This window comes from Stomoxys calcitrans, chromosome 1 (assembly GCF_963082655.1).
Source record: "Stomoxys calcitrans chromosome 1, idStoCalc2.1, whole genome shotgun sequence".
NCBI classification, from domain to species: domain Eukaryota; kingdom Metazoa; phylum Arthropoda; class Insecta; order Diptera; family Muscidae; genus Stomoxys; species Stomoxys calcitrans.
In genome coordinates, this window is record NC_081552.1 from 111,707,090 (window position 1) to 111,723,086 (window position 15,997).

A 15,997-nucleotide genomic window follows, 5' to 3' on the forward strand; every position below is an offset into this window, starting at 1 on the left:
TTTCCGATTTGCCTGAAATTTTGTACAACGGATTCTCTTATGACCATCAACATACGTGTATATTATGGTCTGAATCGGTCCTTAGCCCGATACAGCTCCCATATAAAGCGATCTCTCTATTTTACTTCTTGAGCCCCCAAAGGGTGCAATTCTTATTCGAATTGGCTGACATTTTGCACAGGTCTCCAACATATAATTTAATTGTGGTCCAAACCGGACCATATCTTGATATCGCTCTAATAGTAGAGCAAATCTTCTCTTATATCCATTTTATACCCTCCACCATAAGATGGGGGGTGTACTAATTTCGTCATTCTGATTGCAACTACTCGAAATATTCGTCTGGGACCCCATAAAGTATGTATATTCTTGATCGTCGTGAAATTTTATGTCGATCTAGCCATGTCCGTCCGTCTGTCCGTCCGTCCGTCCGTCTGTCTGTCGAAAGCACGCTAACTTCCGAAGGAGTAAAGCTAGCCGCTTGAAATTTTGCACAAATACTTCTTATTAGTGTAGATCGGTTGGTATTGTAAATGGGCCATATCGGTCCATGTTTTGATATAGCTGCCATATAAACCGATCTTGGGTCTTGACTTCTTGAGCCTCTAGAGTGTGCAATTCTTATCCGATTGGGATGAAATTTTGCACGACCTGTTTTGTTATGACATCCAACAACTGTGCCAAGTATGGTTCAAATCGGTCCATAACCTTATATGGCTGTCATATAAACCGATCTTGGGTCTTGACTTCTTGAGCCTCTAGAGGGCGCAATTCTTATCCAATTTGAATGAATTTTGGCACGCGGTATTTTGTTATGATATCCAACAACTGTGCGAAAGTATGGTTCAAATCGGTTCATAACCTGATATAGCTGCCATATAAACCGATCTGGTATCTTGACTTCTTGAGCCTCTAGAGGTCGCAATTCTTATCCGATTTGCCTGAAATTTTGTACGACGGATTCTCTCATGACCATTAACATACGTGTTTATTATGGTCTGAATCGGTATATAGCCCGATACAGCTCCCATATAAATCGATCTCTCTATTTTACTTCTTGAGCCCACAAAGGGCGCAATTCTTATTCGAATTGGCTGACATTTTACACAGGTCTCCAACATATAATTTAATTGTGGTCCAAACCGGACCATATCTTGATATCGCTCTAATAGCAGAGCAAATCTTTTCTTATATCCTTTTTTTGCCTAAGAAGAGTTGCCGGGAAAAGAACTCGACAAATGCGATCCATGGTGGAGGGTATATAAGATTCGGCCCGGCCGAACTTAGCACGCTTTTACTTGTTAAACCATACTTGGTGCAGTTGTTGGATATCGTAGCAAAATACGTCATGCAAAATTTCAGTCAAATCGGATGAGAATTGCGCCCTCTAGAGGCTCAAGAAGTCAAGACCCAAGATCGGTTTATATGACAGCTATATCAGGTTATGAACCGATTTGTACCATACTTAGCACAGTTATTGGATATCATAGCAAAACACGTCGTGCAAAATTTCATTCCGTCCGTCCGTCTGTCTGTCGAAAGCACGCTAACTTCCGAAGGAGTTAAGCTAGCCGCTTGAAATTTTGCACAAATACTTCTTATTAGTGTAGGTCGGTTGGTATTGTAAATGGTCCATATCGGTCCATGTTTTGATATAGCTGCCATATAAACCGATCTTGGGTCTTGACTTCTTAAGCCTCTAGAGTGCGCAATTCTTATCCGATTGGAATGAAATTTTGCACGACGTGTTTTGTTATTATGTCTAACAACTGCGCGAAGTATAGTTCAAATCGGTCCATAACCTGATATAGCTGCCATATAAACCGATCTTGGGTCTTGACTTCTTGAGCCTCTATCGTGCGCAATTCTTATCCGATCAGAATGAAATTTTGCACGACGTGTTTCGTTATTATGTCCAACAACTGTGTCAAATAAGGTTCAAATCGGTTCATAACCTGATATAGCTTCCATATAAACCGATCTGGGATCTTGACTTCTTGACCCCTAGAGGTCGCAATTATTATCCGATATGCCTGAAATTTTGTACGATGGATCCTCTCATGACCATCAACAAACGTGTTTATTATGGTCTGAATCGGTCTATAGCCCGATACAGACCCCATATAAATCGTTCTCTCTATTTTACTTCGTGAGCCCCAATGGGCGCAATTCTTATACGAATTGGCTGAAATTTTACACAGGTCTCCAACATATAATTTAATTGTGGTCCGAACCGGACCATATCTTGAACTCGACAAATGCGATCCATGGTGGAGGGTATATAAGATTCGGCCCGGCCGAACTTAGCACGCTTTTACTTGTTAGATACCTCATTGCGATTTCCGGCTTTAAATAACGGACTTATATGATATTGCTTCCACAATTCCGGCAGATGTCCATTATTTAATGAACGGTTGAAAAGTGTACAAAGGGGATACGGAAGTTCGAGACCGCATTGCTTTAAAATGTTCGATGGAATTCCATCTGGACCGGGATTAAAAGCTATCTTCAGTGACCTTAAATTTTCAAGTACTACGTTTTCGCCAATCTCAGACACGTCTATAAAAGCTGAATTGTTGATTGTGTATGGATATATTCCACATAAATCATAATAATTATCTGAGTAGGTAGTGCTAAAAAAGTCAGCAAAGATGATAACGATTCGGCAATGTCTGAATCGTTATCAGCTACTTTAGCTTGATATCTAAGAAAATTCGGTAAACTATTACAACGGCGCTTTGAATTCACAAATTTGTAGAAGGGTTTAGGATTTAATTTTAATTGATTTCCAATTTTATTCAAATAACTACCATACGCCAATTTGTTTTTATACCCTCCACCATAAGATGGGGGGTATACTAATTTCGTCATTCTGTTTGTAACTACTCGAAATATTCGTCTGAGACCCCATAAAGTATATATATTCTTGATCGTCGCGACATTTTATGTCGATCTAGCCATGTCCGTCCGTCTGTCCGTCCGTCCGTCCGTCCGTCTGTCTGTCGAAAGCACGCTAACTTCCGAAGGAGTAAAGCTAGCCGCTTGAAATTTTGCACAAATACTTCTTATTAGTGTAGGTCGGTTGGTATTGTAAATGGGCCATATCGGTCCATGTTTTGATATAGCTGCCATATAAACCGATCTTGGGTCTTGACTTCTTGAGCCTGTAGAGTGCGCAATTCTTATCCGATTGGAATGAAATTTTACACGACGTGTTTTGTTATGATATCCAACAACTGTTCCAAGTATGGTTCAAATCGGTTCATAACCTGATATAGCTGCCATATAAACCGATCTTGGGTCTTGACTTCTTGAGCCTCTAGAGTGTGCAATTCTTATCCGATTCGAATGAAATTTTGCACGACGTTTTTTTTTTATGATATCCAACAACTGTGCCAAGTATGGTTTAAATCGGTCCATAACCTGATATAGCTGCCATATAAACCGATCTTGGGTCTTGACTTCTTGAGCCTCTAGAGTGCGCAATTCTTATCCGATTGAAATGAAATTTTGCACGACGTGTTTTGTTGTGATATCCAACAACTGTGCCAAGTATGGTTGAAATCGGTCGATAACCTGATATAGCTGTCATAAACAGATCTGGGGATTTGACTTCTTGAGCCTCTAGAGTGCGCAATTCTTATCCGATTGGAATGAATTTTTGGCACCAAGTATTTCGTTATGACATCCAACAACTGCGCCAAGTATGGTTGAAATCGGTCAATAACCTGATATAGCTGTCATATAAACAGATCTTGGGTCTTGACTTCTTGAGCCTCTAGAGTACGCAATTCTTATCCGATTGGAATGAAATTTTGCTCGACGTGTTTTGTTATGATATCCAACAACTGTGTCAAGTATGGTTCAAATCGGTTCATAAACTGATATAGCTGCCATATAAACCGATCTTGGGTCTTGACTTCTTGAGACTCTAGAGTGCGCAATTCTTATCCGATTGGAATTAATTTTTCAAGACGTGTTTTGTTATGATATCCAATAACTGTGAGAAGTATGGTTCAAATCGGTTCATAACTTGATATAGCTGTCATATAAACAGATCTAGGGACTTGACTTCTTGAGCTTCTAGAGGGCGCCATTCCTATCCGATTTGTTTAAAAATTTTCATGAAATATTTTATTCTTACTTTCAACAACTGTGTCAAATAAAGTTCAAATCGGTTCATAACCTGATATAGCTGCCATATAAAACGATCTGGGATCTTGACTTCTTGAGCCTCTAGAGGTCGCAATTATTACCCGATTTGCCTGAAATTTTGTACGACGGATTTCTCATGACCTTCAACATATTATTACGGTCTGAATCGGTCTATAGCCCGATACAGCTCCCATATAAATCGGTCTCTCTATTTTACTTCTTGAGCCCCCAAAGTATATATTGTATATATTGTGAATTTCTAATCTTAAGCCATTTTTAGTACTTAAGCTTATCTGCAATTCTTTTACTAATGAACTCCCCACTTCTTCTACAACCGCAGCAAGGTGAGCAACACATCTCTACTCTTTCTCTCATAATAAAACTAGTGTCTCTATATCCATACCCGAACTTTACCATTGCGTTATTTTTTTTCTAACTCTTTTTCATTGGGTTTACCTTCTCGTCATCTAACTTATTATTCCTCGCTCTATGAGGAATAATAAGACTAGTTCATCGCATATTATTACAGTCCACACAGCATCGACTGAGGGAATTCCGCCAGTGACGTCACCGCCTCTCTTTTCTCAAAGCAACAGCCGCTCTAACCCCGCTTCACGTCTAACTGGAAAACCCCCACTCCTGTCCATGGTCCTTCGAAACCGTTCACTGAGTTAACCATCAATTGAGGTAAATCCCATCTGCAGTGTCTAGCATACGTAGATGTGTGTCATTGTTTCGGTAAGTGAAACCACATAAGTTGTCTAAGAAGTCAAGTCAAACAAAACAAAAAGACATAAAAAGGCAGCATACATTACATACACACTCAAAAAAAAAAAAAAAGAGAAAGAATAAAGGAGTTAGTGCCACACAGAAAATTTACAAAAGGTCAAAATCGCATGTGAAAATTAAAAAACGCATTTTTAAATGCGGAGTGAAACAGGGGAAATTCTACGTAAAATCCCTTAAAAAAGAGATAAAATTTGTCATACTGCGAAGATTATCAGCTCGTCTCTATTTTTCTCAAAAAGTGTGTATGTAAATGCCTATGTCTATATACATAAAAAGATAGAATCGTCAATTGTGAGAGGAAAGTGCTAAAAGTGCAAAGAAGTGTTGTTTCTGTCTGTCCTCATGTGTTGGACACGGTGAAAAGTGCTGAAAATAACGTTATTCAAAACATATTTTTACCCGTCTCTGAAAATTGCTTAAAAGTAGTGTTATTTTGTTCGTTGCCATAAATCCCGTTAAAGTCAAATGAAAGTCGTTTAAAGTCTACATAACGGATTATGATTACAAGAAAAAGTACATAATTTATACCAAAAACATAAGATTCGGTAATACATAGGCGGTTCTATATACAACACAAAGTTCAACGATCGTTTCGTACAGTGTATAAGGGAACGGAGATTAATGTTAGCTCTCTCATTAGATTGGTATTGAGAAGAGAACAAATAACTAAACTGCAACAGGAAAGGCCAATGCCAACCACGAATGAAGAGCAAAGGAAAAGAAGAAGCACTCAGACAGACAGACACACACTTACAAGAAGAAGAATTTATTACATTTAAATAGATTTGAAGCTAAATGGAAATGAAATAATTAAAAGGAAAACAAAGGGCAAAATTTAAAAGAAGTGTAAAAAAAATAATATCGCACTTATTGAAACACTAATTCTAAATCACAGCACTATAGTTTTTATTGCACGGCTCCCTCACAAAAAAAAACGTACATTATTGCACGATTCTATCTCCATTTACATTTCAAGTATAATCACCATCATCCACCTGCGACAAACGTAAACAAAAACAAGTAAAAGCGTGCTAAGTTCGGCCGGGCCGAATCTTATATACCCTCCACCATGGATCGCATTTGTCGAGCTCTTTTCCCGGCATCTCTTCTTAGGCAAAAAAAAGGATATAAGAAAAGATTTGCTCTGCTATTAGAGCGATATCAAGATATGGTCCGGTTTGGACCACGATTAAATTATATTTATGTTGGAGACCTGTGTAAATTGTCAGCCAATTCGAATAAGAATTGCGCTCTTTGTGGGTTCAAGAAGTAAAATAGAGAGATCGATTTATATGGGAGCTGTATCGGGCTATAGACCGATTCAGACCAAAATAAACACTTATGTTAATGGTCAAGAGAAAATACGTCGTACAGAATTTCAGGCAAATCGGATAAGAATTGCGCCCTCTAAAAGCTTAAGAAGTCAAGTCCCCAGATCGGTTTATATGACAGCTATATCAGGTTATAAACCGATTTGAACCATATTTGGCACAGTTGTTGGATATCATAACAAAATACTACGTGCCAATATTCATTCAAATTGGATAAGAATTGCGCCCTCTAGAGGCTCAAGAAGTCAAGACCCAAGATCGGTTTATATGACAGCTATATAAGGTTATGGACCGATTTGAACCATACCTGGCACAGTTGTTGGATATCATAACAAAACACGTCGTGCAAAATTTCATTCCAATCGGATAATAATTGCGCACTATAGAGGCTCAAGAAGTCAAGACCCAAGATCGGTTTATATGGCAGCTATATAAGGTTATGGACCGATTTGAACCATACTTGGCACAGTTGTTGAATATAATAACAAAACACGTCGTGCAAAATTTCATTCCAATCGGATAAGAATTGCGCACTCTAGAGGCTCAAGAAGTCAAGACCCAAGATCGGTTTATATGGCAGCTATATCAGGTTATAAACCGATTTGAGCCATACTTGGCACAGTTGTTGGATATCATAACAAAACACGTCGTGCAAAATTTCATTCCAATCGGATAAGAATTGCGCCCTCTAGAGGCTCAAGAAGTCAAGACCCAAGATCGGTTTATATGGCAGCTATATCAGGTTATAAACGGATTTGAACCATACTTAGCACAGTTGTTGGATGTCATAACAAAACACGTCGTGCAAAATTTCATCCCAATCGGATAAGAATTGCGCACTCTAGAGGCTCAAGAAGTCAAGACCCAAGATCGGTTTATATGGCAGCTATATCAAAACATGGACCGATATGGCCCATTTACAATACCAACCGACCTACACTAATAAGAAGTATTTGTGCAAAATTTCAAGCGGCTAGCTTTACTCCTTCGGAAGTTAGCGTGCTTTCGACAGACAGACGGACGGACGGACGGACGGACGGACGGACGGACGGACAGACGGACGGACGGACAGACGGACGGACATGGCTAGATCGACATAAAATTTCACGACGATCAAGAATATATATACTTTATGGGGTCTCAGACGAATATTTCGAGTAGTTACAAACAGAATGACGAAATTAGTATACCCCCCATCTTATGGTGGAGGGTATAAAAAGAAAAAACAACCACGAACCTATCAAAGCAACTGGGTTACGAAAAAAAGAGAAAATTAAACTGAAGACATAAAGCGTAAATAAACAAAGTGAAAAAAACATAAACGCCATTCTCCGCTTAAGCTTTGTTATTGGCAAGTATGAGTGTATGTTTGTTCAAGGGGTCTCGTCCGTGCTGCTTACTCCCTACGCATTGACTCTGTCGCTGCTCAACAGGCAGAGCCCACGCGTTCAGCCACCTGATACACACACGTACATATGTAGGCAGGTTGGTTCGCTCTCACTAGAAGTGGTCATATGAGGATCAAAACAAACCACCAAATACGCGGTGTTGCCAGACTAGGGGGTTGGTAATATGTTGTGGGATTCATGTTTTTCTGAAAAAATTTCCGCGCTTATGTAAGTTGACGGAAAACCAACCCGTCCATAGAAATAGAATAGAAGTTTGGGAGTAGAAGAACAGTGGTGTTCATATAACGCCAGCAGACATACACTCGGAAAAAAAAGATAAAAAATAAATAAATAAATGTTGGATAAATACAGCGGCAGTGCATTCGTGGAGATTTACCTTTCAATTCATATGTAATCTGAATTGATAAGCAGGAATAGTTTACATACTAACAGAGTCAATATATATATTAACTAACCCTTTTCATTACAAATCATATACGTATTGTTTACCTGATTTTCAGCCTTTGTGTGAACTTGTTTAACAAGTTAAAAATTTTTTTATGAATTAAACAGAGATATTTGAAGAAATTTTTGGGGTTATAATAGCGTATGTGTTTTTACAATTTTTGGAAATTGATATACACATATGATCAAGAAACCAACTCCAAGTAAATTTCAACAACTACCATCTGCAGGTGTTGTGAATTATTGAATACCCTAATTGCCCAAGTCTCTTAATGCACTTTCCTATACAGTAGGGGTTGCTCTATTGGACCGCGTTTCACAAGTTTGGTGCATTCAATAGAAATTTAATTTTCAGACACCACTGGTCCATCCTATTACGCTCATGTCGGAGATTTCAGTCCCTCACTGTGAATTATTTGGGTTGACTCTGAAATTTTGCCTTTGGTATTGTCGCTTTGAGTCTAAGACTACCCTTTAGACGCCCGCAAAGATTCTGAATTTTTAATCATATTTGGCATATGATGCAAGACCCGCTACTTTAATTATTCAGAATATTGTCACCTCCCTTGTTAGCGGAACAATTTTGACTATTCATCGGAGCTTTACGCTTGCACTCAATTCAATCGCAAATCAAAATTGTTTCTATCTCCCTGTGTTTCCAGAGGCAAACGGAATTTCTTACGACTTTTTACCAAATAATTCTACCAAATAATTCTGCTACGCTAGGTTTGTTTTCAGACCGGAATTTTCAGACTCTTCGCTTACTCACCCACTTTCTCATCGTACACTGTGTTGTACGCTTACTCGCTCCCTTTGCCCTCGTTCACTTTATTTTACGGAATCAGTACATGATGAGCTTGGAAAACGCAACGGCAGACTTGGCGTCACAGCCTTCAGTATCTAATCCTTTATCGAATTCCGCTTCCGCAATCAAAACTTCGTCGAGCCATGACAAGTTTCTTTTCGATTGTGACCATTTGATCAACTTTTGCACTCAGTTTGAACAGAGTGACATTCAGGATCAAACTGATTCGGTATTGGAAGTGAAATTGGAAGATCTCGAGAATCGGTGGCAACGACTGCAGGCTACCTATGAAGGTCTCATGCTAGCTCCAAGGAATGTCTATACCAAAGACTTCCGGGAGAATGCTAGAATTAATTTCAATGCTAGCTCCGAGGCCTATTACACGGCGAGGTCCCAAATCCTAGATATTCTAAGAATGTCAGGTGGAAATTCTCGCCAAAACGCGAGACATAGCCTTATTCCCGCTTACATTCCCCAGCCTTCGGTTAACCACTCTTCTCAAGATGTTGCCAACAGTTACATCAAAGTCCCGCCATGTGATACAGAGGTATTTAAAGGAGGTTACGAAGAATGGCCGTCATTCCGTGACATGTTCACGGCGGTTTACGTCAACCATCCGAAATTGACAAGAGCTCAGAAATTGTATCATTTGCGGAACAAGACTAGGGGTGCGGCCGGCGCCATAGTCAAAAGATACACTCTTTGCGACGAAAACTTCGAGCTCGCTTGGAGTGCTCTAAAGGCTCGCTATGAGAACAAGCGAGTCTTAGTAGATAATCAGTTAAAGATTCTCTTCAACATTCCTTCAGCTTCTGTGGAGAACAGTGAGGCAATTCACAAAATTCAATCCACCGTGAATGATTGTCTCTGCACTCTCAAGACTCTTGACGTCAATGTAGAAAGCTGGGATCCCATACTGCTATACTTGGTTTCGACCAAGTTGCCAGATGAAACGCTGGCTCTGTGGGAACAATCCCTCAGATCTCATCGCGATCTTCCTACCTGGAATCAGCTCGATGAATTTCTCATCAACAGGTATGAAATCGTGGAACGGCTCTCGAGCATAAAAGCCACAAAGACCAGAAGTTCGCTCCCGTCTCAAAGCAGTGGTAAGATTCAAACTTATCACTCGCAAGAAAAGCTAAGCTCTTCTTGCCCCTGTGCAGTTCCGACCACACAATAAGGAGTTGTGGACAGTTTCGGAAATATACTGCACAGCAACGCATAGATTTTGCATACAAACACAAATTGTGCATAAACTCCTCTCCTCATCTCATCTCAAGACAAATTGCAAGAGCGTGAACACTTGCATCATTTGTCATAAGCCACATCACTCTCTGCTTCATCTAAGAGGTAAGCCAGAAGAAAAAACTGAGGATAATACAATCCATTCTGGTCACGAGGATGACAAGGGTCAAATAAAATCTTCTGGCATAAATTTAAGAAACACGTCTCATAATGAAGCTCCCTCAACTTCAGCCGTAAGGCGATCCTCACAGGTTCAGGCCAATTTTTCGGCCAACAACGACATGATTTTGTTACGAACAGCTCTAGTTCGTGTTGAACATCAAGGGGAGTTATTTACGCTAAGAGCTCTTATTGATCCCGGGTCTCAACGGACCTTTATAACACAGAGAATTCAGAAGCGCTTGCAAATTCCCACTTCTAAAGCGCATTTTGAGATTTTTGGAATTGGCGAACAGACTCAGACGTCGAATAAAGAATGCCAACTAGTCATTGTTGCGGAGAAATACGATGTCCGCTTTTCAGTCTCGGCAATAGTATTGCCTAAAATGACAAAATGGCTTCCGTCCGTATCGTTCGAAATCTCAAATCCCTCAGAGTTGGAGGAGCTAGATCTGGCCGATCCAAATTTCAATAAATCCGCTCAAATTGACCTGATTTTAGGCAATGATTCGGAACGATTCATAAATATTGAAGGTATCAGGAAGAATATATGTGGCGATACCTCAGCATACAATACAGTTTTTGGCTGGGTATTGAGCGGTCCAATGCAAACTGAGAGAATTTTCTCATTTTCCACAAACGTGGTTGAATCCGAAGATGTGAAAATAAGCGAACTTCTAAGAAAATTCTGGGAGCAAGAAGAGGTACCTATGGCTCCCCCTCTTTGCAAAGAAGATCAGTTTTGTGAAGAGTTCTACTGTAAAACTACGTCCAGATCCCCGGATGGTAGATACGTCGTGAGACTGCCTTTCAAAGCAGAATTCTCCGACGCCCTATCTCTTGGCTCATCCCGTTTTCTAGCGCTAGCTCAGTACAATCGGATGGAGACAAAGCTCTCTGATGATCCCGAGCTAAACACCGAGTACAATTCAGTGTTAAACGAATATATTTCTCTCGAACATGCTCAGGAGACCTCGTCTCAGGAGATTAACTGCGGTGGAAAATACAATTCCTTTTATCTCCCTCACCACGCAGTTGTCCGACCAGAGCACAAGTCCACGAAAGTGAGAGTCGTGTTCAACGCATCTCGCAAGAGCAAATCGGGTTACTCTCTGAACGATGTCCTCCACACTGGGCCTACACTACAAACCGATTTGACATCTGTGATCCTCAGCTGGCGTAGATACCGATATGTGTTCTGTGGGGACATTCAAAAGATGTATAGGCAGATATGGCTACATCCTATCGATAGAGCATATCAGCGAATACTTTTCAGACCGGATCCTAAGGGACCGGTGAGAGATTTTGAACTGAAAACAGTTACCTTCGGCCTGAATTGCGCACCGTTTTTGGCGATTCGCACCCTCTTACAACTTGCCTCTGACTCTGAGAACGAATTTCCCAATGTCGCGAAAGCATTGAGGAAAGAGACATATGTCGATGACATTTTGTCCGGCGGCTTCTCTATAGAGGACACCATTCGGGCGCAAGAGGACTTGAGATCAGTTCTTAAGCAAGCGGGGTTTTCTCTCGTCAAGTTGACTGCGAACGATCCACAGTTGCTCGCGCATCTCCCACCGGAGAGTCTGTATGACTCTGATTTCCTACGCTTCGATGAATCAAGCACTACCAAGACACTTGGTATCAGGTGGAACGCGCTCACTGATTCGTTTAGTTATACCCTCGGCCCTTTACCGACAGACCAGCCCATGAGCAAACGCAAGGTCCTCTCTGCCGTCGCGCAATTGTTTGACCCTGCAGGATGGGTTGCCCCTGTAGTGATCAGGTCGAAGATACTGATACAGCAACTTTGGCTAGAAGGGCTGGATTGGGATGACGAACTCGGCTCAGATACCCTGCTGAAGTGGAATTCTCTAGTGAATGATTTGAATCACATCGGGGCGATTTCCATACCTAGATGGCTACAGTATCATCCCTCTGATACCGTGGAGCTTCACGGGTTCTCTGACGCGTCTCAAGCAGCAATGTGCGCATGCTTGTACATTCGGTGTCAAACCTCCAACTCGGTTGTTTTCTCGAATTTGCTCGTCGCAAAGAGCAAAGTAGCCCCACTGAAGCCTGTGTGCCTGCCACGTCTAGAGCTCAACGGAGCGTACCTCCTCGCAAAGCTTGTCAATTTTGTATTATGCACTTTCGATCTAGACATTAGTGGCATAACTCTCTGGACGGACTCATCCATTGTCCTTGGTTGGTTAACAAAACCACCATGGACATGGGAAACGTACGTGGCAAATCGGACGTCCAGAATTCATGACCTTCTTCCAGGGGGGACATGGCGGCATGTCCCTACTCATGACAATCCAGCGGACCTCGGCACAAGAGGTTGTAGGCCGCAGGACCTCACCTGTAACTCATTGTGGTTTCATGGCCCGAATTGGCTGACGAACCCACCGTCAGAATGGCCGAACAGGAACCCTTTGGTTTCCCCGGAAATAGGGAAACGCCTGGATATCCAAGTTATACACGAGACAGTAGAAGACTCAGACCTCTTGCTCAGATTCTCTTCGTACCCGCGAGCACTGAGGGTAGTCTCCTACATATTCAGATTCTACCATAACTGCCTTGGTAGATCTAGAGGTGACACAAGAAACTCCTCTCCCATTCTTACCCAAGATGAGGTAAGGCACACCAAATCCCGTTTAATAAGGTTAGCCCAGATGAAATGGTACCCTGAGGAATACAAGCAGGTTAGTAGGGCTGAGGAATTGTCCAACAAAAGTTCACTACAATGTCTGAACCCCTTCTTAGATCGGGACAAAGTCCTACGCGTTAATGGCCGACTCGCGGCCTGTTCTTTACCCTACAACGAACGATTTCCCATCATACTGCCGGGGAACTCTCGCCTTTGCCATTTATATTTGCTCCATTTGCACGAGTTTCTCGCCCACGGTGAGTGCATTCTCATGTGTCGTATGATTCAAACAGAGTTTTACGTCTCACGACTCAAGCCGAGAGTGAAGAACATCATTCATAAATGCAAGACTTGCATCATTTTTATGAAGAGACCGTGCGTCCAAATAATGGCTCCGCTCCCCCCTGACAGATGCACTATTACACCAGCATTTCACGTGACTGGTATAGATTTTGCAGGACCTTTTGAAATTAAGGTTTCATCCCTGCGCCGATCCCCTCTCCTGAAAGGCTATGTGAGCATTTTCGTGTGCTTCGCTACCAAGGCCGTACATTTAGAGCCATGGTCCGAGCTCTCCACAGCAGCATTTGAAGCCGCATTCTCTCGTTTCCTTGGGAGGCGAGGCCTACCTAGAAAGGTAGTGTCTGATAATGGGAGAAATTTCGTAGGGGCCAGTCGCAAAATGCTTAGAGAATTTAGAAGTTTTATTCAGGTGGCGGCAAGCGACATTGCGGAAAAATATGCTACACAGGGTTTCGAGTGGCAGTTCATACCCCCTCATGCTCCACATATGGGTGGCCTTTGGGAGTCGGCTGTTAAATCTTTCAAGCACCATTTCAAAAGAGTAGCTGGTGCTCATTTGTTTACCTTCGAGCAGTTTTCGACCGTCCTTGCTCGAATTGAAGGAGTTCTAAACTCACGGCCCATCTCCGCTATCTCTGAGGATCCTAATGATCTCACAGCCCTAACACCCGGACACTTTTTGAAAGGTGCTCCAATCATGGCATTTCCCGAGCCTAGTGCTGATGACATTTCCCTGGTGAATAGGTGGTTGAAGCTTAAGGCAATCCATCACCAGTTTGCTATACGATGGAAGGAAGAATATCTGAGGACGCTACAGAAGCGATATAAATGGAAAACCACTTCACCCAACATAAGGGTCGGCGATCTTGTGGTCGTAATGGATGATCTACTACCGCCTAGCGAATGGCGATTAGGAAGAGTGGCCAAGACTCACAATGGTTCGGACAAGAACATTAGGGTAGCCGACGTAAGAATTGCATCGGGAGTCATTACGCGACCGATTGTTAAATTATGCCACTTACCTTTGCTCAACCAACCCCAATAGAAATCCTAGTATAATACTATCTCGATGCATCATTGTGTTTGCTAAACCATCTTATCACTCATCTTATCTCGTTCTCATAGGCTCTATGTCACTTGTTGATTGCATTACCAAATCATTAACATCTGTCTTCTTTCAGGTCAAATATGAATGCCCAAGAGTTATACAAGTGCATGCTTTGCAAAAAACGTCATGCCCTCAGGTTCTGCCCACAATTTATACTGATGACTGTAGAAGACAGGAGAGCCGCCGTTCGACAACACCGTTACTGTCGAAATTGTCTGGCAAAAAGCCATTCTGTAGTAGAGTGTCAGTCGACGGATACGTGCCGAAAATGTGGGTTTCAGCATCATACAATGCTGCACCCACGAAAACTTGTACTGAAGTCAAAAAGCTCCAACGCCGCCTCCAAGTCGCACTCATCTAACCAACCAACTTCATCTCGGCCCCAAAGAAATCCAGCAGCACAGTCCAATGCCACAGCCAAATCACGCCTTGGCCAACGTCAGCACTCAGCTTCGGCTGGCCAACAACAAGAACAACAAAGGCGAGCCAAAAGGCACAATAAACCAAAGGGTCAAAGAAGCCACCAACAACAACCACCCAAGCACCAACGAAAATTGAAGACCCAAAAGTCCAACAAAGAGCGCCCACTAACTCCACAACCCAACTACTTAATTTTATCTGAAGCCATCAAGTCGTTGGCAACAGTGTTATGCGCTTCACCAAATCTTGCGCAAGCGCAAGGCCGGCGCCATGGACAAATTTGAATTTGTCCCTTTAATTTAAGTACAATCTATCGTAGAATAAGTCGAAGTATATGAAGTCAAATTGTGAATTGTAAATGAATTTGTAGCACGTAAGAAAATATCTATTAGCACTAAGTGTATATATTGTGAATTTCTAAGCTTAAGCCATTTTTATTACTTAAGCTTATCTGCAATTCTTTTACTAATGAACTCTCCACTTCTTCTACAACCGCAGCAAGGTGAGCAACACATCTCTACTCTTTCTCTCATAATAAAACTAGTGTCTCTATATCCATACCCGAACTTTACCATTGCGTTATTTTTTTTTCTAACTCTTTTTCATTGGGTTTACCTTCTCGTCATCTAACTTATTATTCCTCGCTCTATGAGGAATAATAAGACTAGTTCATCGCATATTATTACAGTCCACACAGCATCGACTGAGGGAATTCCGCCAGTGACGTCACCGCCTCTCTTTTCTCAAAGCAACAGCCGCTCTAACCCCGCTTCACGTCTAACTGGAAAACCCCCACTCCTGTCCACTGTCATATAAAAAGATCTGGGGACTTGACTTCTTGAGCTTCTAGAGGGCGCAATTCCTATCCGATTTGGCTGAAATTTCGCAAGACGTTTTTTATTGTTACTTTAAACAACTGTGTCAAATAAAGTACAAGTCGGTTCATAACCTGATATAGCTGCCATATAAACCGATATGGGATCTTGACTTCTTGAACCTCTAGAGGCCGCAATTTCTATCCGATTTGCCTGAAATTTCTTCGGATTCTTGCATGACCATCAACATACGTGTTTATTATGGTCTGAATCGGTCCATAGCCCGATACAGCTCCCATATAAATCGATCTCTTTATTTTACTTTTTGAGCTCACAAAGAGCACAATTCTTATTCGAA

General features: G+C 41.7%; 1 protein-coding gene across 1 annotated transcript; it reads left to right on the plus strand.

Annotated features, from left to right (window-relative positions):
- The first annotated feature begins 4,437 nt into the window (after positions 1-4,437).
- LOC131994174 (uncharacterized) lies at positions 4,438-15,239 on the plus strand. Its single transcript, XM_059360641.1, has 3 exons — positions 4,438-4,499; positions 4,685-4,893; positions 14,478-15,239. Exon 3 carries the CDS (start codon positions 14,485-14,487, stop codon positions 15,106-15,108), a length of 624 nt encoding a protein of 207 aa, XP_059216624.1. The 5' UTR covers positions 4,438-4,499; positions 4,685-4,893; positions 14,478-14,484; the 3' UTR covers positions 15,109-15,239.
- The last annotated feature ends 758 nt before the right edge of the window (positions 15,240-15,997 follow it).